Here is a 20,736-nt window from a genome sequence, read left to right on the forward strand (position 1 = left end):
CCTCACATTGCATTTTTTCCAAAATATGACGAAAATATCCCTACTCAATATATATATGGTTTGAGCCATTTTCCACTATATATTTTACCATTTTCAGTCAATTTTACGTTGAAAATTTTAGTATTTATACTTTTTTCTCCAAAACATCTAATTGCTTACATTTTTTTTTATTTTCTAAATAAAACTTTTTATTTTTGTCATTTTGAGTTTCTTCATTTTTTTTTCTTAAATGTCTTCCGGTAGTTCAAACATCCTAAGATTACAAAAATCTTTACAATCCTATTATTGTTGAGAATTTGAACGTAACTACCGGAAGACGTTTAAGAAAAAAATGAAGAAATTCAAAATAACAAAAATAAAAGGTTTTTATTCAGAAAATTTAAAAAGAAATCTAAGTAATTAAATGTTTTGAAGGAAAAAATAAAAAAATAAAAATTTCCCAAGTAAAATTGACCGAAAATGTTAAAAAATATAGTGGAAAATGGCTCAAACAAACCTTTATATTTATAGGTTTAGCAGGGGTATTTTCGTCAGATTTTGAAAAAAATATAATAGTAGGGGGGTTTTTGTATTTACGTGTAGTACAGGGGGTAAATGATACAAAGTCCATAGTACAGGGGTGTATTTGTATTTAACCCTTTAATTTATCGTGGAAAGTGGAAATTTATGTAGAATAATTACTAAGAGTGTTATAAATAGATTAAATAATTATGTGTGGATGCCACGTAGGTGTGGCATTTACTTTTATATATTATATAATATATATAGATTCTAAAATAAAATGTCATGCCTCTCAAATCATTCATGATTAATTTAATGCTAACTATGGAGATCTCAATATAGTTCAATTTATGGGTTAATTTGCTAAATACTCATGAACATTAATACTCTTTCAGATTAGAACAGTCGGAACAGTCGGATATTTGAAATTTGCTAAAAGTCTTTTGTTCTCAATCGCGTCCCTCGTCATATCTAATTAGGGATGGTAAACGAGTTGAGCCGACTTGTGAGTTCGATGAGCTTATTCCAAAAAACACTCGAACTCGGACTCAGTTTCTGAGCTTAAACTTTCTGACAAGCCTAGTCGAGCCATTTTTTAGTTGTTCGTGAGCTCACGAGCAATCTCGCCGGTCTTATTTATTATTTTTATTATTTTTTTTATTTAAATAATGTATAATAAAAATAAAACATTATAGAAATAATTAAAAATAAAATATACATATTAAAATATATATATATATATATATATATATATATATATATATATATATATATATATATATAATTGCAATTGATTGTTTATTTAGTAATTTTTTAATGATAATAAAATAATAATTAAAAAAATAAAATAAAATGAACTTGGACTCGAGCTCGACAAAATGAACATGAGTTTGGAACTCGATGAGTTCGAGCTCGGAACTCGACGAGCACGACAAAATAGACTCGAGCTCGATCCTGCCAAAAGAGGCGAGCTCGACTCGTTCACACCCCTGTATCTAACTAACTGCACTTTGTCAGATTCGCCCAATCCCGCTGCACTCCGTCAAATATGCTCTATCGCTTTTCCCGACGGTGCAATCATCGAAGCTCTGACTCGCAGCCACACACATCATCACACACATACATACACACATATGCAACCATACACATGCACACATATACATTTTTTGTTGCACTCCTTCCCCTCCTCTATAACCTTATAATCATGGAAACCTAAAAGAAATAAAAAAAAAAGGGCAAATTACGGCCAACCCCCTGAGCTATGGTCAAATTACGAAAACCCCCCTCCTGTTAGGGTAATTACAGCCACCCCCCTCAACTATGTATTTATCTTACGAAAAGACCCCTCCAGAGGTAAATTTAGGGATGTTAATTCAGTAAAACCGGACCAAAATTTCGGTACGCCAACATTTTATACCGTTTACCGAACTAAATATACGTTTTGGTTCGGTAAATAACCGAATTGCATAAATTTTACGTAAAAATATTTAAAAGGAGGGGGGTGGCTGTAATTATCCAAACAAGAGGGATTTTTTCGTAATTTGACCATACATCAGGGGTTGCCGTAATTTGCCCTAAAAAAATTGTTAAAATTGCGGAAGCATGATACGTAGGTCACATATAAGATGCCCAATTCAATTCCAACACGTTGAGATAAGTAGGCCCAATATGGATTCGTTACGGCAATAAGTGCGTAAACATGACATAACATAACAACACAAACTGCCGTATATGAGCGCCCTCTTTGACCCAATTCGATATCTCCCACCCATTATTTTTTTGTCTTTTTTAACAATTTAAGAAATAAAAAAAATCTGGACTTTTCTTTAACTCTTAACTATTCAATCATAACTGAAATAATTATTCAGTTAAATATCAATAAATTAATACAATCAAATCTAACAAAATCCTATTAATTTAGTGAAATATTAAATTATCAAACTAATAATTTACTATGTTTTTACTGAATCGGGATCGAAAAAGTTTATTATTTCAACAAAATTATTGATTTATCGAGTTTCTAATATATATTAAAAAAAAATTAAATAGTGCTAAGCTTATTAAAAGCGATTGCTAAATTAATAGGGCAAATTAAACTGTAACAAATTAGAAAAATGTAGATGACAGGTCAAATTAGAGTTATGGATGTTTTTTGACTTCCCAAATGTTTGCAAATGATTCCCTAATATTAAATAATTTCTGAGACCTATATAAATGGAAGAATAGAACGCTGATACTTCATCATTCATCAACATTTTTAATCCATATTATATATTAACCAGATCAATATATCATCATCAATGGCGGCTTCCGTCGGAACACTGAAACCCCACGCCGTCTGCATTCCGTTTCCGGCACAGGGCCATATAAACCCCATGCTCAAACTCGCCAAGCTCCTCCATAACAACGGCTTCCACATCACCTTCGTCAACACAGAATACAACCACCACCGCCTCCTCAAATCCAGGGGCCCCGATTCTCTGACCGGACTGCCTTCGTTCCGGTTCGAGACCATCCCCGACGGCCTTCCGCCGCCGTCGGAAGACGACGCCGACGCCACACAGGACATTCCGTCATTGTGTGAGTCCACCACCAACACGTGCCTAGCTCCGTTCAGAGACCTCCTTGCTAAGCTCAACGACGCCGCTTCGTCTGAAGTGCCGCCAGTGTCATGCGTGGTTTCCGACGGGGTAATGAGCTTCACCGCCGACGCTGCTGAAGAACTCGGCATCCCGGAAGTTCTCTTCTGGACTACCAGCGCGTGCGGCTTCTATGCTTACACGCAGTACGAATATGTTTTTCAAAAGGGATATGCTCCACTTGCAGGTATACTTATACATACAGTTAAACCTCTATAAATTAATACACCCAGCACCAACAAAATTTTATTAATTTAGCGAAATATTAAATTACCGAATTATATTTTAGTACGTTTTTATAAGTCCGAACGGTAAGAAATTATTATTTAAACGAGGTTATTAATTTATCGAGATTCTACTGTACGTATTCTTGTAATGCAAAAACAACGTAACATGATGAATCGTTAGGGTTATTAAGCTAATAATTTATATTTCCATTTTCATTGTTGTTGATTAACAGATACAAGTTGCTTCACAAATGGATATTTGGAAACTGTGATAGAAGGAATACCAAGCATGGAAGGCATAAGAATGAAAGACATGCCGAGTTTCGTAAGAACCACAAACGAAGACGATTTCATGATACAATTTATCTTCGCAGAGACGAAAAGAGCCAAGAGAGTTTCCGCTATTGTACTCAACACATTCGAAGAACTCGAACGAGACACCATCGATGCACTCTCCTCGTTCCTGCCCCCGATTTACCCCATCGGCCCCTTAAATCTGATCGAAAATCTTGTCATCGAAGACGTGGGTTTGAAAGAGCTAGGATCGAACCTGTGGAAAGAGGATCAAGAATGTCTCGAATGGCTCGACATGAGAGAGCCCAACTCGGTCGTGTACGTAAACTTCGGAAGCATAACCGTAATGACGCCAGATCAGCTAAATGAGTTTGCATGGGGGCTAGCCAATAGCAAGCAGCCATTTTTATGGGTGATAAGACCTAATCTTGTATCAGGTGAAAAGGTTGTTCTGCCACGTGGATTTCTTGAAGAGACAAAGGAAAGAGGTATGCTGGCTAACTGGTGCCCACAAGAGAAGGTACTTAGCCATTCTTCTGTGGGAGGGTTCTTAACTCACAGTGGGTGGAATTCGACTCTCGAAAGTATATGCAGTGGCGTGCCGATGATTTGTTGGCCATTTTTTGCGGAGCAGCAGACGAATTGCTGGTATAGCTGTACTAAATGGGGAGTGGGGATGGAGATTGACAGTGATGTGAAGAGGAATGGTGTCGAAACCCTTGTGAGGAAGTTGATGGTCGGAGAAGAAGGACGGCAGATGAGGAACAAGGCTGTCGAGTGGAAGAATCTTGCTCGGGATTCTGCGGAGGGTTCGTCTTATCGGAATCTGAAGAATCTTATTGATCAAGTTCTTTTGCCAAAAGTATGAGATTGATATATACATACACACACACACAAACACACACAGATATCATGCATGTGATTTTGATTTCAATTATTAGGGTTTTGAGGTTTTGGTGTGATTTTTGTTTCTGTTTTTTTATTTTCTATACATTAATGTATTATTTGATTAAAAATACATGATATTTTTTTTCGTTTGAATTACTATTAAACATCTGATAACTTATTTTTTTTTGGGAGTCGGTTTTCGAAGATGTTGAACCTTCTTTAAGAAGTACGAAACACAAACGAAAAATAGCCGAAATTCTGGAAAAACAGAGCCTGCAATAATATATAATAAGGTGTCCACTACTCCACTATATAAAATCATTCAGAACTCTAGAAATTAATTGGCCTTTAATTTGATCGGAGAAATATGAAAGCCGCCGCATCAGTGGCATACTTGTTCTTGGTAGTTTGTTGTTCTTGGGGTATTGATAGAATAGAATTAAATAAACATGTGTAACAACAGTGTTATAAATTAAAATGCTTTCCAAGTAGTACTTCTCCAGTGTAATATATAGTATTATTTAATTCCGCACATCGATCAATATATCTCTAATTTCAAGTAAAAGAAATAGGTATAAAGCCTCAAATTCATGTATACCGCCAGCTGGCTACTAATGCGTTCACATGCAATTAGTTTAAACTTGTAAATTATAGTATTGCATATTGCGCCTACTTTTTTTAATTTGTCTAGTTGACTCAGTGTCATTGAGGGGTGTTTTTTTACCAGAAATTAAATATAGTATTATATAGTTCGTTAAACGACGTCGTTTATCTATAGATTTTAAAAGCCATATATAATAATATATATATGTATTATGTACTACCGCCTTGACTCTTGAAGCTAGAGTGGTGGTAGTTAGCAGCAAACGCGTACGGCACACATTTCACATTTGACAATTTTAAAACTTAATATTTTACAGCTATACATACAGATCACCCCCATCTATATATATGACTATAAAAATTGGTAAATATGTTGATCATGGCTTGATGCATTTTCTTAGAGCAGACTCACCCAGCTCGGTCAACGGCAACTCAAAACCCTAGATTCGCCAGAATGCTTAGAGGTAAGCAGCCATCGCCGCCGCCGCCACGCTCCGGTGAACTGAAGCACCAAGACAGGCCACAGCCACCGGAGAAACCAGATCCCGATACACCTCCACCGCCGCCCCCACAACGCCCACCGCCTAACACCGCCGTATTAGTGCGTCCACCACCACCACCACCACCACCTACGGGGTATTAACTACGAGGATTGTAAATGTCTTGCAGTGCTAATTACTGCTGTCAAATGGTGTTTAAATTAAATATTTCTTCACTGCAATATTATCATTATTTAATTCCGCACAACTCTCAATATATATTCGGCTAGGAATCTTTGATTAAGCTTTATTATGTTTGGGTTTGGGCTCATAATTATTTGGCTAATGCCCACTTGTACTTGAAATAAATCAAGATTGCCTACATCTAGGGGTGGAAATTGGAACGAAAATTCCGATTTCCGCCGAATCCGATCCGAAATATTCCGATTTTGGAACGACTTTTTCAATTCCAAATTCCGAAATTCCGATTTCCGAAAATTCCGAAAAAAATCGGATCGGAATCGGAAATACATAACATAATTTCGGAATTTCCGATTTCCGATCCGAAATTATTCCGATTATTTCCGATTATTTCCGATTTATTCCGATTTTTCCAATTATAAATATAATATATAATATATGTATATATCTATCCGCCTGTACTAATTACTAGTATATTACTATTTTTTTTTTCCAATTATTATATATATATATATATATATATGGACATATTATTATTTTTTTATTTTCTAAAACATACAAAAGTCAAAAACTCAAAATTTATTAAAATTACTTCGAAACCCTAATTTCCCGACTCTCTCTCTCAATCCGACCTTTCTTTCTCCCCCACCACCACCAGCGCCTTCTCCGACGACCACCACCACCACTGCCTCCCCGTTCTCCGACGACCACCACCACTAGCGCATCTCGGCTCTCCGACGACCACCACCACCAGCAGCGCCTCATTTTTTTTTTTTTCTTTCTTTTTTTTTTTTTTTTGGGAAAATTCCGAAAAATTTCCGAAAAATTCCGAAAAATTTCCGAAAAATTCCGAAAATTTCCAAACAATTTCCGAAAATGAAGATTTCCGAAAAATTCCGATTTTCCGAAAATTCCGAAAAAATCGGAATCGGAATCACTTTTTGAATTCCGAAAAAATCGGAATCGGAATCGGAAGTCGTTTTGGACTTCCGAAAAAAATCGGAAATTTTCCGAAACACCCAAATCCGATCCGATCCGTCCGATTTCCACCCCTGGCTACATCCTACTCATAGTAGGCATATCTAATAATGTGTAATTTAAAAAATAAATAAAAAATTAAAATCGAATTATGAATATTCGTTTCCTAAAATTGCATTATTTTTTTTATTTTCGATACGGAGGTCTTGATCAGCTGGAATTAGAAATAGTAGTTTGTAAAGTAACTAGTATTTCACCCGTGCGATGCATTACGACGTTTTCTAATATTTCGATTAATTGAATATACTACTACAAAATATAATCTAATTTGATATCATAAATGATTACAATCTCCTAATATTTTTTTCCTTGTTACGAAATCCGATGTAAGGAATGTGTTTAAATTGTTATAAATTATGGAAACATGTGATGAATTTGTAAGAAAGTAATATTGGATGATTAATAGAGTGATATACATAAAATAAATAATCACATGTATGAAATGTGTAATGTCACCTCGGCATTTACTTTTATATATTATACATAAATTCTAAAATAAAGATGTCCTGCCCCTCAAATCATTCATAATTAATTATTGCTAATGTGGAGATCTCAATCTAGTTTAATTTATGGGATAATTTGCTAAACACTTATGGGCACTAATATCCATTCAGATTAGGGTAGTCGGATATTTGCAATTTGCTAAAAATTATTTCTTCTTCAATCCCGTCTCTTATCCCAATCTAATTAACTGCATTCCGTCAAATTCGTCCAATCACATTATTGAAATCCGTTAAATAAGCTCAATTCCTACTTCTCGCCGCTACCATCATTAAAGCTCTACCTTGTAGCCACTCCCAAGCACACAGACATAATCACACACATATGCAACCGCACACACGCAACTGCCGTATGAGCGCCCTATTTGACTCAAATCAATCTCCCACCCATTATTTTTTGGTCTTTTTAACTGGACTTTTCTTTAACTCTTTAACTATTCAATCATAACTGAAATAATTAGTCAGTTAAATATCTAATTATTCAGTTAAATATATATAAATTAATACAATCGAAACTAACAAACTTCTATTAATTTATTGAAATATTAAATTATAACTAATAGTTTGCTACGTTTTTTCACCGAATCGGGACCGAAAAAAATTATTATTTAAGCAAAATTATTAGTTTATCGAGTTTCTAATATATATTAAAAAAAATAGTGCTAAGCTTATTAACAGCGATTGCTAAATTAAAAGGGTAAATTAAACTGTAACAAATTAGAAAAATGTAGATGACAGGTCAAATTAGAGTTATGGATGTTTTTTGACTTCCCAAATGTTCGCAAAAGTTAGGTGACATATTCTCTAATATTTAAATAATTTCTGAGACCTATATAAATGGAAGAGTAGAACGCTGCTGATACTTCATCATTCATCACCAATCACCATTAATCCATATATATTAAGCAGATCAAGTTCTTAACTGGGCCCTTTTAGCCCAATATAAAAAAAAAAAATTAATTCAAAGAGTGTGATTTAATAAAAATTTGATGTCAAGTGCATTCGAACGCATGACGTGTTTTCGTATATATTTTAATCAATCATAAAATCAAATAAAACCAAAATTAAAAGACATGCATGTACACTAAAATGAAATAAAAACCAAAGCTTGTGTTCGTTGCTTTAAGAAAAATTAAGGTCAAACAACAATAGACTCTCTTCTTCAAAACCTAAATAAATTAGGTGGTGACAACAATGAGCGCAAATGAAAAGGAAAAAAAAAAAAAAAGGGAAAAGAAACACCCAAAATAGGACATCGTTTTATTAGTCGAACAATCGAGCTTTAGTTATTGATTCAATATTTATACGATGCCTGATTATTATTCTATCCAACCTTAGGCACTATGGCAACGTGATTGTTTTGATCAACAAAAAGCCAAACACGGTTGCAACAGAAATCCGAAATGACATCATGGCCTATGGGGATGCGACGAACATCATTTACAAGGGGATTATCTCTTAGGATAATAGCTTTAGCCTGTTCGGCATTCATACCAACTAGATTCGGCCATATAGTATTGTAGCCTCGACCACAACATTCACGACTAGCGCATTGAGAGTGTCTGCAAATGGGAATTTCTGCCATTTTGCTTTGTTTGCTTGACCATAAACCAACTATTTGTCTCATACACACACAATTGTTTGATAGTTGTAATCTTCTTCACACTAAATATTTGGAAACGGACAATGAGATTGTGAGAATCCCATGTATTTTGGAAATGAGTGCAGATTTAGACCGGATGGTCTGTTTTAATAAGAAAATCGGATGCCATAGGATGATTGACACGTGGATAATTTAAATTAAAATATAATTAGTATTCTAATAATTTGAAAAAAAAAAAGAAAAAGGAAAAAAGAAAACCCCAGCAGAACCCGTAACCCCTATAACCCTAATTATAATAGCGTGATTTATTAAGAGTTAGACTTAAAAGTGCCACATGTCAAAAAATTAGTGGAATCCGAGTTATATTAAATATCGGCTCATCCGCTCAGAATTTAATCTCTTTGGAAATAACTATCAATATTGTTACAATAAAATGATATGAAAAGATTTGCTTAATCAATAACCTAGTAAAATGCATTTATTAATTCGTCTAATACATATAGATTTTTGGAATATATATATATATATATATATATATATATATATATATATATATATATATATATATATATATATATATACACACACGTGAATCAATTGCAAAATGAGAAAGATAATAACATGTAATTAATTATCTTTACAAATGGAATTCAAGTAAAACGAAATGAATCTTATGATCTAGAGTTGTAACATATAAAAAAAAATTAATTATTACAATTAAGAAAACGCGATACGCTAAAGGCGATATGAATAACGGTACCGATGCCGATACCGATACCGCTAGCTATACCGTTACCGTTACCGATACCAATACTTATACCTAGACACGACCACATGTCGGATCGGGGTTCGAATCCGACCCGTTGGGACTGGGTCCATCATTATGGGGACCCGAAACCGACCCATGGTGAGACGGGCTCCGGTCGGGTCCACTCGGGTCCTCCCGATTCCGGGTCGGGTTCGGGTCCGAACTGGATTTTTTTTTATTTTTTTTTTGTTAATGGTAAATTAAAAAAAAAAAGTAAATTGAAACTTAAAAGCACTTGAGCCTAATTTTAAATTCGAAATTACAAAAAAATAATATTAAATTTTATTATTTTTTACAATTTGAGTTAAAATTATCTATGGTTTGAGTCTTATGAATTTTACAAATTAGATTTTTTTTTATTTTTTTTTATAATAAAATACTACTGAAATCATAAATAGTTAATTTGATTAATACGTCATTGTCAACAATTGAGCTTAATCAATTTAAATCCTTGAATACAGCTTACGGATTGAAAGAACTTGAGCTTAACCGATTCAAATCCTACGATTAAAAGATTTATTCTTACGATTTTTTCAAATTATATTTTACTATTTTGATGATAAAATAATCAATAATTTTAATAAGTTATTGTCAATAATTGAGGTTAATCGATTTAAATTAATTGAAATGGGTTATAATCTATTTTTTTTAAATAAACATCTTATTTTATTTTTCATTCGTATTTTTTACACTATCGATTTTAGTAACATAAGTGAGTTTGTATTAAGTCATGCATTTGTTTATATATTGAATTAATTCAATACTTTATATTTTTCAATACAGGAGATTTATATTGAATATCGTAATTAATAATAGATTTATATTTTGTTAGTACTATTTGTTGGCCTATTTTTTAGAAAAAAATCAAGATTTTAGGAAATTAAATCGGATAAAAAATCAGGTATTTCAAATATTCTTTTATATTATTTCAATTTCAATCCTAAAAAAAATAAAAAAAAATATATAATCGAAATATTGGAAATCAGAATAGAAAACGTTGTTCCGAAATCATAATCGACGGAATTGGAGAATACATTCCAACTTTTACCCATTTCCGTGGAATTTCAATTGCCAAATTCATGTCAGTCCTACATTATCATTATTTTTTCTAAAGAGCAAGGAAATCTTTGGGAACCCTAACACATCTCTTCCCCCCTCCCACACACACACACACACATGTGCAAATGAAGTGCAAATCACGTGCATATTACGTGATTATGTGGTTGTGTATAACTTTATTCATATTTTTTTGTTACGTGATTATGTATGTATTTTATTACCCGAATAGACACACACACACACACAAAAATGACTCAATAGATCTCATCAAATTTCAATGAGTAAATCATAGAAAATAGTACAAACATAGATCATTAGTTTCATACATGTAAACAATTTTTTTATTGTTGTAATCTTGTTCGTTATATCGACACAATCTCCTAATATTTGTTTCCTTGTTATGACATTCGATGTGAGGAATGTGTTTAAATTGTTATTAGTTATGGAAATGTGATGAATATTTTAGAAATTAATATTGGATGATTAATAGAGTGGTATTAAATAAAATAAATAATTACATATATGAAATGTGTAGAATGTCACCTCGGTATTTACTTTTATATATTATACATAAATTCTAAAATAAAGATGTCATGCCCCTCAAATCATTCCTGATTAATTAGTGTTAATGTGTAGAATGTCACCTCGGCATTTACTTTTATCTATTCTAAAACTCTAGGAAGGTTTGTATTTTCATGCCTTTCATTTATATTATCATATTAACTTTTGATTTATTTATTTCCGTGATCAGTCAAAGGGGGAAAGATTCTTGGCTGCACAGCTTAAAGAGAAGCTTCAATGGCTTCGTTGCGAAGCTGTCTCAGGAAGAGAAAAACGAGATTGCTAGTAAGTGATCCAACATTGTACAGTTTCGTTGTATTTATTTATTTATTTAATTTATTTTTGTACCGACTTATAGATGTTCTATAATTGATTATTCAGGTCTCGATGGCGTGATTTCAGTATTCCCAAGCACCAAAAAGAAACTTCACACAACTAGATCGTGGGACTTCATGGGCTTCCCCATGAATGTCCCTCGAACAACAACTGAAAGCGACCTCATTATTGGAATGCTCTATACGGGCATTTGGCCCGAATCCATCGTCAATACATCTCCTTGGTCATTGTCCGTTGCAGCAAATACGATAGACGGGACATTCCTGGCCAATGTGCAGTTGGGCAACAACAGGATTTATAGGTGATGTTTAAAATATTACATTATTTAATTTGTTGAAGATTTCTAATTTTTTGTGATAAATGTCTACTAATTAATATCTGCAACTTTATCCAGGGAGTAGCAATAAACACATTTGAACTGAAAAATGACGGTTACCCTCTAGTCTACGGAGGAAACGTGCCAAATACTGCAGACGGCTTTGATGGCTCTGTATCAAGGTAAAAACAAAAAAAATTAATTGTTTTCGAGTTCTTATGTATACTTTTGTCCTTTTAAAACAGAAATACTGATAAATAACAATAAAAATGCAGGTATTGTGAACTGGGCTCATTGGACCCGGAATTAGTGAAGGGTGCCATTGTCTTCTGCGATTGGGGGACTGATGCTGAGGGAGCAGCTCCTGCTGGTGAAACCGGCACGATAATGCAGGGCGTAGGCAATGATATTTCCTCCCCTTCCGGCCTCTACATTGGGACCAGATCACGGTGCCCGAGTCTATGAATATATCAACACAAGGTTATTTCACTTGCCTCTAATAAATAAACAAAAACTTAGGATTTCCTTCAGTTGTTAATTATGTTATATTAATCACGCAGTACCCCAACAAGTACCCCAACAGCAAGGATTTTCAAGAGTTTTGAAGTGAAAGACTATTCGGCTCCATTAGTTCTCAGCTTCTCGTCGAGGGGGCCAAATGCCATAACAAGAGAAATCCTCAAGGCGAATTTGTAACTCAGGGTTTCAATTTGTTATAATCCGATCACTTCTCGATTGGAAACTTGATTAACTGTATTCTCAGTCTTTTTTTCAGCCTGATCTTACTGCACCGGGGGTAAGTATTCTTGTTGCATGGTTCATGGCTGCCACTGTTACGGATCTCCTGAAGACAAAGGATAATTCCATACAATATCATATCAGGGACATCGATGTCCTGTTCCCATGCTTCCGGCACAGCGGCGTACATTAAATCATTCAACCCCATTATTTCAATTTCAATCCTAAAAAAATAAATAAAAAACAATATTTAATCGAAATATTGGAAATCAGAGTAGAAAACGTTGTTCCAAAATCAGAATCGAAAGAAATTGGAGAATACATTCCAACTTTTACCAATTTTCGTGGAATTTCAATTGCCAAATTCATGTCAGTCCTACAGATCATTATTTTTTCAAAAGAGCAAAGAAATCTTTGAGAACCCGCATCTCTTCCCCCCACCCACACACACACACACATGTGCAAATAAAGTGCAAATCACGTGCATATTACGTGATTATGTGGTTGTGTATAATTTTATTCATATTTTTCTGTTACGTGATTATGTATGTATTTTATTCAAGGTTGTAAAAATCGGTAATCGGGTCCGAGTCGGTCAGGCACCGACTCACGATTAATCGGTGCGCGGTGATTAATCGGTGATAAATCGGAAATAAATCAGTTTTTAAAATTTAATATAATATATTTCTAAATATTATTTATAAATACTCCAAACATATATAAAAAGATATTTAAACATAGTTATATCTCCATCATGTATATATCCTAATAACATAATAAAAGTTTAATAATCATAAGATCATAATACATATATATCCTTATAAAATTTAAATAAAAAAACATTTTTTTCGAATTTACATTTATTCTTGAACATTCGTAGCATACATCATTAGTTCTTTAACAATAACAATTAGCATAAACAAAATAAGGCATAAACTCATATTTTCTTTTATTAAAATCCAACTTTTATTTTGAATTATAAAAAGAAAAAAAAAAAAAAAAAAAAAAAAAAAAAAAAACCGATTTTTAACCGATTTTTGACCGATTTTTGCCACCGAGTTTGACCCGCCTTAAAGGTTTGACCGCCTCAGACCGCCTCGGACCGACTCAGACCGCCTAAAACCGCCTCACAGGCAAAAAACCGATTTTTCAAACCTTTACACTAAAATCGTAAAGGTTTTGGACCGCCTCCGCCTCGGAGACCGATTAATCGGCCGCCTCGGCCGATTTTTAGAATACTGATTTTATTACCCAAATAGACACACACACACAAAAATGACTCATAGATCTCATCAAATTTCAATGAGTAAAATCATAGAAAATAGTACAAACATAGATCATTAGTCTCATATATGTAAACAATTTTTTTAGTGTTGTAATCTTGTTCGTTATATTGACACAATCTCCTAATATTTGTTTCCTTGTTATGACATCCGATGTGAGGAATGTGTTTAAATTGTTATTAATTATGGAAATGTGATGAATATTTTAGAAATTAATATTGGATGATTAATAGAGTGATATTAAATAAAATAAATAATTACATGTATGAAATGTATAGAATGTCACCTCGGCATTTACTTTTATATATTATACATAAATTCTAAAATAAAGATGTCACGCCCCTCAAATCATTCATGATTAATTAGTGCTAATGTGGGGATCACAATCTAGTTTAATTTATGGGACAATTTGCTAAACACTTATGGACACTAATATCCTTTTAGATTAGGGTAGTCGGATGTTTACAATTTGCTAAACGTGATTTGTTTTTCAATCTCGTCTAACTAACTGGAAATGCATTCCGTCCAACCACGTTAAACTCCGTCGAATATGTTTCATTCCTGCTCCCCAACGGCCATAATCAAAGCTCAGCCTCGCAGCCACGTACAAGCACAGACACATAATCACACACATATGCAACCACACACGCAAATACATACGCTTTAGGTTACAATCCTTCCACACAAATGTAACCTAATAATTATAGAAATGAAAAAGGCAAATATAAAGAATTATTTGGTCAAATTTGTGAATGCATGATATGTAGGCCATGCATAAGAGGCCCAATTCAATTCCAACACGTTCAAATAGGTAGGCCCAAATATGGATTCGTTACGGCAATAAGTGCGTAAACATGACATAACATAACAACACAAACTGCCGTATATGAGCGCCCTCTTTGACCCAATTCGAAATCTCCCACCCATTATTTTTTTGTCTTTTTTAACAATTTTAGAAATAAAAAAAAAATCTGGACTTTTTCTTTAACCCTTAACTATTCAATCATAACTGAAATAATTATTCAGTTAAATATATATAAATTAATACAATCGAAACTAATAAAATTTTATTAATTTTATGAAATATTAAATTTTCGAACTAATAGTTTGCTATGTTTTTACTGGATCGAGGGCCGAATGAAATTATTATTTAAGTAAAATTATTAATTTATGGAGTTTCTAGTATATATTAAAAAAAATTAAATAGGACTAAGCTTATTAACAGCGATTGCTAAATTAAAAGGGTAAATTAAACTGTAACAAATTAGAAAAAAATGTAGATGACAGGTCAAATTAGAGTTATGGATGTTTTTTGACTTCCCAAATGTTTGCAAATAAAGTTAGGTGACAGATTCCATAATATTTTAATAATTTCTGACACCTATATAAACGGAAGATTAGAACGCTGATACTTCATCATCATCACCATTATCAATCCATACATATTAACCACCAGATCAATATATCATCATCAATGGCTTCCGCCGGAAAAGTGAAACCCCACGCCGTCTGCATTCCGTTTCCGGCACAGGGCCATATAAACCCCATGCTCAAACTCGCCAAGCTCCTCCATAACAATGGCTTCCACATCACCTTCGTCAACACAGAATACAACCATCACCGCCTCCTCAAATCCAGGGGCCCCGACTCTCTGACCGGGCTGCCGTCGTTCCGCTTCGAGACCATCCCCGACGGCCTTCCGCCGCCGTCAGAAGACGACGCCGACGCCACGCAGGACATTCCGTCACTGTGTGAGTCCACCACCAACACGTGCCTAGCTCCGTTCAGAGACCTCCTTGCTAAGCTCAACGACACCGCTTCTTCCGAAGTGCCACCTGTATCATGCATAGTTTCCGATGGGGTGATGAGCTTCACCGCCGACGCTGCCGAAGAACTCGGCATCCCGGAAATTCTATTCTGGACTACCAGCGCGTGCGGCTTCTATGCTTACACGCAGTACGAATATGTTTTTCAAAAGGGATATGCTCCACTTGCAGGTTAAATCTCTATAAATTAATACAGCACCAATAAAATTTTATTAATTTAGCGAAATATTAAATTATCGAGTTATTAATAATATAGTACGTTTTTACCGAGACCGGACCGTAAGAAATTATTATTTAAACGAGATTATTAATTTATCGAGGTTCTACTGTACGTATTCTTGTCATGCAAAAACAACGTAACATGATGAATCGTTAGGGTTATTAAGCTAATAATTTATATTTCCATTTTCATTGTTGTTGATTAACAGATACAAGTTGCTTCACAAATGGATATTTGGAAACTGTGATAGAAGGAATACCAAGCATGGAAGGCATAAGAATGAAAGACATGCCGAGTTTCGTAAGAACAACAAACGAAGACGATTTCATGATACAATTTATCTTCGCAGAGACGAAAAGAGCCAAGAGAGTTTCCGCTATTGTACTCAACACATTCGAAGAACTCGAACGAGACACCATCGATGCACTCTCCTCGTTCCTGCCCCCGATTTACCCCATCGGCCCCTTAAATCTGATTGAAAAGTACCACATCAAAGACGAGGGTTTGAAAGAGCTAGGATCAAACCTTTGGAAAGAGGATCAAGAATGTCTCGAATGGCTCGACACGAAAGAGCCCAACTCGGTCGTGTACGTAAACTTCGGAAGCATAACCGTGATGACGCCAGATCAGCTGAATGAGTTTGCATGGGGGCTAGCCAATAGCAAGCAGCCATTTTTATGGATCATAAGACCTAATCTTGTTTCAGGCGAAAAGGCTGTTCTTCCGGATGGATTTCTCGACGCAACTAAAGAACGAGGTATGCTGGCAAATTGGTGCCCACAAGAGAAGGTGCTTAGCCATTCTTCTGTGGGAGGATTCTTAACTCACAGTGGGTGGAATTCGACTCTCGAAAGTATATGCAGTGGCGTGCCGATGATTTGTTGGCCGTTTTTTGCGGAGCAACAGACGAATTGCTGGTATTGTTGTACTAAATGGGGAGTGGGAATGGAGATTGATAGTGATGTGAAGAGGAATGGTGTCGAAACCCTTGTGACGAAGTTGATGGTCGGAGAAGAGGGACGGCAGATGCGGAACAAGGCTGTTGAGTGGAAGAATCTTGCTCGAGATTCTGCGGAGGGTTCGTCTTATCGGAATCTGAAGAATCTTATTGATCAAGTGCTTTTGCCAAAAGCATGAGATTGACACACACACACACACACACACATGCATGTGATTTTGATTTCAATTATTAGGGTTTGAGGGTTTGTTGTGAATTTTTTTTTTGTTTTGTTTTCTATTACATTAATGTATTATTTGATTAAAAATAAATGATATTGTTTTCTTTGAATTACTATTAAACATCTGATAACTTGTTTTATTTCGGAGTTGGCTTTCGAAGATGCTGAACCTTCTTTAAGAAATACGAAACACAAATGGAAAATAGCCGAAATTCTGGAAAAACAGAGACTGCAATTAAACAAGGAAGAATTTTTCTACAAAAAACAAAAGTAACAATTCATTTAATTTATACCTTTATAATTTGAAAAAAATAAAAAATAAAAACAATTTTAAAGGACTACTACTACCCTCGAATAAATATTAATAATAAAAAACTACAAATCGGCAAAAACATGGTAATAGCTGGAATCTACAGCAATAAGCCTAATAGCAGCAACAGCAGCAGCAAGAGAAAGAAACCCGAAAAACCAGACATTCAACCAATGCCAATTCTTCTGCAGTGAACTAAGCTTCACCTTCTTAGCCATTAAGTACATATGATTAGCAAGAATAAACGTCAAGGGGAAAGTGCTAATCGCCCCCGTTAAGCTCATAAAATCCCCCAAAAACGGCAGCAAAGCCGAAACAAACGTCGTCAGCCCTAAATAACCCCCTCTCACCACAACTCTGAAAGCTATGTTCCTTACAGCCAGCGCACTTCCTTTCACTCCGTACTTTGTGTCCAAACACTCGTACATCGGACTCGCAAATATCTGCCCCCCCCAAAAAAAAAACAAAAAACGAACGAGCGTAAAATGAGATTAATAATAAATAGAAAGTATATATAAAAAAAAAATGTAGTTGATACTTACATGCACGGCAACAATTGTCTGCAAGAAAGCACAAATATTAGCGACAGCCTTGAGCCAAATTGGGCCGTTTACGTTGTTCAGCAAATAGGCCGATGATTCGGATCCGTAAGCCCAGTATCCAGTAAAGGTGACTGCGTATAATGGGAGAACTCCGAGTGTGAACTGAGAGTACAGAGCTTTCATCATGTTTCCGACAACTGGCTCTTTCACTGTTGCCTGTCACCAAAGATGAATGAACGGCCTGTGAGTTTAGCACAAGCTAATTTTTTTTAATATTTTTTTTAGGTCGAATATCCGAGATTTGTATCGCACACCTGTATTTCCGGGAGCATTCCAGTGTTGAAGGCGAAAAACAGATTCGCTGATGCACCGATGGTTGTAAAAACCCTACTGATTGTTGTTCCGGGAATATCGTAATCTCTTGGAGGAGCTTCAATGCCTGCGAAAACACAAAATCATACGGTAAAATAAAAAAATAAAAAAACCCGAACCACTTGAAGTCCAAACAACATCTTCAATACAATCAAGATTCGACACATTGTAGTAAAAGTTACCATCTTTAAGGGACAGAGCAAAAGCTATGGCAATGTAGACGAGACTAATCACTGTTGAAACTATAAGCCAAACACGCAGAGCAGACAAATGGGGTACGCATATAGCGAAAACAATGTTTGCAAGCCCAGCGAATGCAATGAAATGCGGAAGCTTCAATACACTGTCGTAAGGGAAAAGAACATACATAGCCTGCACACATATAATAATCGGAAAAAAAAAATCATCAAAAACTTCATCAGCTTAAAAAAAGCCGTAAAGATTCTCGTTAGGACAAAAATACGTTACCTTAAGAGCACTGCCAGCTAAAATGACGTACCCAACATTGATCATGAATAGATTCATGTACTGCAGACCCCACGTGAGGAAATATGTTTTTTTACCTACATCACAAATCGTCATCTAACGAAACTATATTTTTATAACGATTAATGGGTTTTTAACTTATTTCAAGATTGCTTTTTTTTTTTATTTTATTTATATTACCGTATATAAATCCAGCAAGGTCTCGATATCTGATATGCCTCCTCCCTCCGTGTTCGTGAAGTTTGGCAACTAAGACGTTTGCGTACAAAGAGAGTGCTGTTGCTAGAATTAGTCCAACCACACCACCGATCCAACCTAATGGAACCATGATTGCGCCAGAATATCCAAGAACATAGGCACTGTTTATCCCGGTTGTAAGAACAAACGCCACTTGTATCCATGAATCTGTATTTACATGGGAGGTGAGATTAAGCTCAAAATACTTGAAATGATAATATAATAATTGACGGTTTATCAAACTTTCGTATATGACATTTTTTTCGATTACACCCGACACTGAATTTAATTTAAAAATTGTGGCTTCCCCAAAAGAATATTGTGATTGTGATGCGTAAAATTGTCGGATACAGAACAGAATCTCGAACCCGAAAAGCTCCAGGAATTCGGTATGGAAATTCATGGTTTTGGAACAAAGAATTCCTAAAATTCCCATTTGTATTCCGATTTGGAACGAAAACATCATACGATGAAAAAAAACGGGCTGAAAAAAATTAAACAAGGAGTAATTGCTATAGTATTTTAGCATAAAAATCAATTCGTTGACCATAAAATACAACAATTCAACAAACATTCAACCAATCACGGAAAATTCTACAAAAATAAATCAAAAGAAAAGAAAAAAGAAATCAAGAATAGAATGGTGAAATTTACCAAATCCAACCAACATAAACACACACACACACACAAAGCCAATCAAAACAAAAGGACAAGCCCCAAAAATAGAATATGAAATTGATAAAAGAAAAATGAAATTAAAAACCTTGACTAATAAGATGGGCAGTTTCTGGAATTTCGACGATCATATGGTCATCGGAATATACCCTACCACCAGAACCAGAGCCAGAGCCCAAAACGGCGTCGTTCGGTTGTTGGACACCCATTTCTTCCACCGCCTTCACTTCCGGTTCACCTCCTCCCAAAAGCACAGATCTTTCTTCCTCCTCCTCAGAAGCCAGCCCTTTTCTTTACTCTCTCTCTGTATTTTTTTTTTAATAAACAAAATCAAGAATTAAAACCCATCATTAAATTCCAAAAAAAAAATATATGTATTATTATGGCAAGAAAAGAAAATAAAAAAACACAGTGAATGCGTACCGAGAGTGTTTTACAGGGAGGAGGGGGGTTGCTGGGGGGCCGAATGTTGGGGGTGGGGGGCAACAGTGATTTGGCACGATCTTCGATAAATATCGTTAATCACTGAGGCGGTACTATTTCAACGACGAAGCGCAACTTCTGGATTTTTTGTTATTTGTTTTTTTATTTGGTTGGTTGATTTATTACTCTAATTCGTTTTTAGCGCTTCTTTTTCATGGAAATGTTTTTTTTTTTTTTTTATGATTGTGTGTGTTTTGACACGTGTAATTTTGCCATTGGTGCTTATTGTGGTGCACCTTTCTTTTCGTTGTAAAAAAATAAACCCAATTTTTATTGAGGTGTTTAGTCTAAACTCAATCTCCACTAAATACAGAAATCTACAAATAAGATTTA

At 34.9% G+C, this 20,736-nt stretch overlaps 4 protein-coding genes across 4 annotated transcripts; 3 read left to right on the forward strand and 1 right to left on the reverse strand.

The window, feature by feature from the left end:
- The first annotated feature begins 2,735 nt into the window (after positions 1–2,735).
- On the forward strand, positions 2,736–4,681 carry LOC105977729 (7-deoxyloganetin glucosyltransferase). Its single transcript, XM_013003090.2, has 2 exons — positions 2,736–3,327; positions 3,601–4,681. The coding sequence occupies exons 1-2, from the start codon at positions 2,802–2,804 to the stop codon at positions 4,527–4,529; spliced, it is 1,455 nt and encodes a 484-aa protein (XP_012858544.2). The 5' UTR covers positions 2,736–2,801; the 3' UTR covers positions 4,530–4,681.
- Positions 4,682–12,219: 7,538 nt separating this feature from the next.
- LOC105977361 (subtilisin-like protease SBT4.4) lies at positions 12,220–12,749 on the forward strand. Its single transcript, XM_088818842.1, has 3 exons — positions 12,220–12,227; positions 12,329–12,502; positions 12,614–12,749. The coding sequence occupies exons 1-3, from the start codon at positions 12,220–12,222 to the stop codon at positions 12,747–12,749; spliced, it is 318 nt and encodes a 105-aa protein (XP_088674968.1).
- Positions 12,750–15,474: 2,725 nt separating this feature from the next.
- Positions 15,475–17,408, forward strand: LOC105977727 (7-deoxyloganetin glucosyltransferase). Its single transcript, XM_013003088.2, has 2 exons — positions 15,475–16,071; positions 16,329–17,408. Exons 1-2 carry the CDS (start codon positions 15,549–15,551, stop codon positions 17,255–17,257), a joined length of 1,452 nt encoding a protein of 483 aa, XP_012858542.1. The 5' UTR covers positions 15,475–15,548; the 3' UTR covers positions 17,258–17,408.
- A 102-nt stretch (positions 17,409–17,510) lies between these two features.
- LOC105977902 (proline transporter 2) lies at positions 17,511–20,527 on the reverse strand. The gene is made up of 8 exons (XM_088819466.1): positions 20,344–20,527; positions 20,009–20,224; positions 19,189–19,413; positions 18,991–19,085; positions 18,705–18,894; positions 18,465–18,589; positions 18,151–18,366; positions 17,511–18,051 (listed from the first exon to the last, which is right to left on the reverse strand). Exons 2-8 carry the CDS (start codon positions 20,127–20,129, stop codon positions 17,674–17,676), a joined length of 1,350 nt encoding a protein of 449 aa, XP_088675592.1. The 5' UTR covers positions 20,130–20,224; positions 20,344–20,527; the 3' UTR covers positions 17,511–17,673.
- Between the last annotated feature and the right edge of the window lie 209 nt (positions 20,528–20,736).

This window comes from Erythranthe guttata, chromosome 6 (assembly GCF_056151865.1).
Source record: "Erythranthe guttata isolate IM_541 chromosome 6, IM_541, whole genome shotgun sequence".
NCBI lineage: Eukaryota > Viridiplantae > Streptophyta > Magnoliopsida > Lamiales > Phrymaceae > Erythranthe > Erythranthe guttata.

Coding starts and splice junctions, on each gene's coding strand:
- LOC105977729 (XM_013003090.2), top strand. CDS start 2,802: ATGGCGGCTTCCGTCGGAACACTGAAACCCCACGCCGTCTGCATTCCG. Junction 3,328..3,600: donor GGGATATGCTCCACTTGCAG/GTATACTTATAC, acceptor GTTGATTAACAG/ATACAAGTTGCTTCACAAAT.
- LOC105977902 (XM_088819466.1), bottom strand. CDS start 20,129: ATGGGTGTCCAACAACCGAACGACGCCGTTTTGGGCTCTGGCTCTGGT. Junction 19,414..20,008: donor TGCCCATCTTATTAGTCAAG/GTTTTTAATTTC, acceptor ATGTAAATACAG/ATTCATGGATACAAGTGGCG. Junction 18,052..18,150: donor AGACAATTGTTGCCGTGCAT/GTAAGTATCAAC, acceptor TGGGGGGGGCAG/ATATTTGCGAGTCCGATGTA.
- LOC105977727 (XM_013003088.2), top strand. CDS start 15,549: ATGGCTTCCGCCGGAAAAGTGAAACCCCACGCCGTCTGCATTCCGTTT. Junction 16,072..16,328: donor GGGATATGCTCCACTTGCAG/GTTAAATCTCTA, acceptor GTTGATTAACAG/ATACAAGTTGCTTCACAAAT.
- LOC105977361 (XM_088818842.1), top strand. Junction 12,503..12,613: donor TACATTGGGACCAGATCACG/GTGCCCGAGTCT, acceptor TTAATCACGCAG/TACCCCAACAAGTACCCCAA.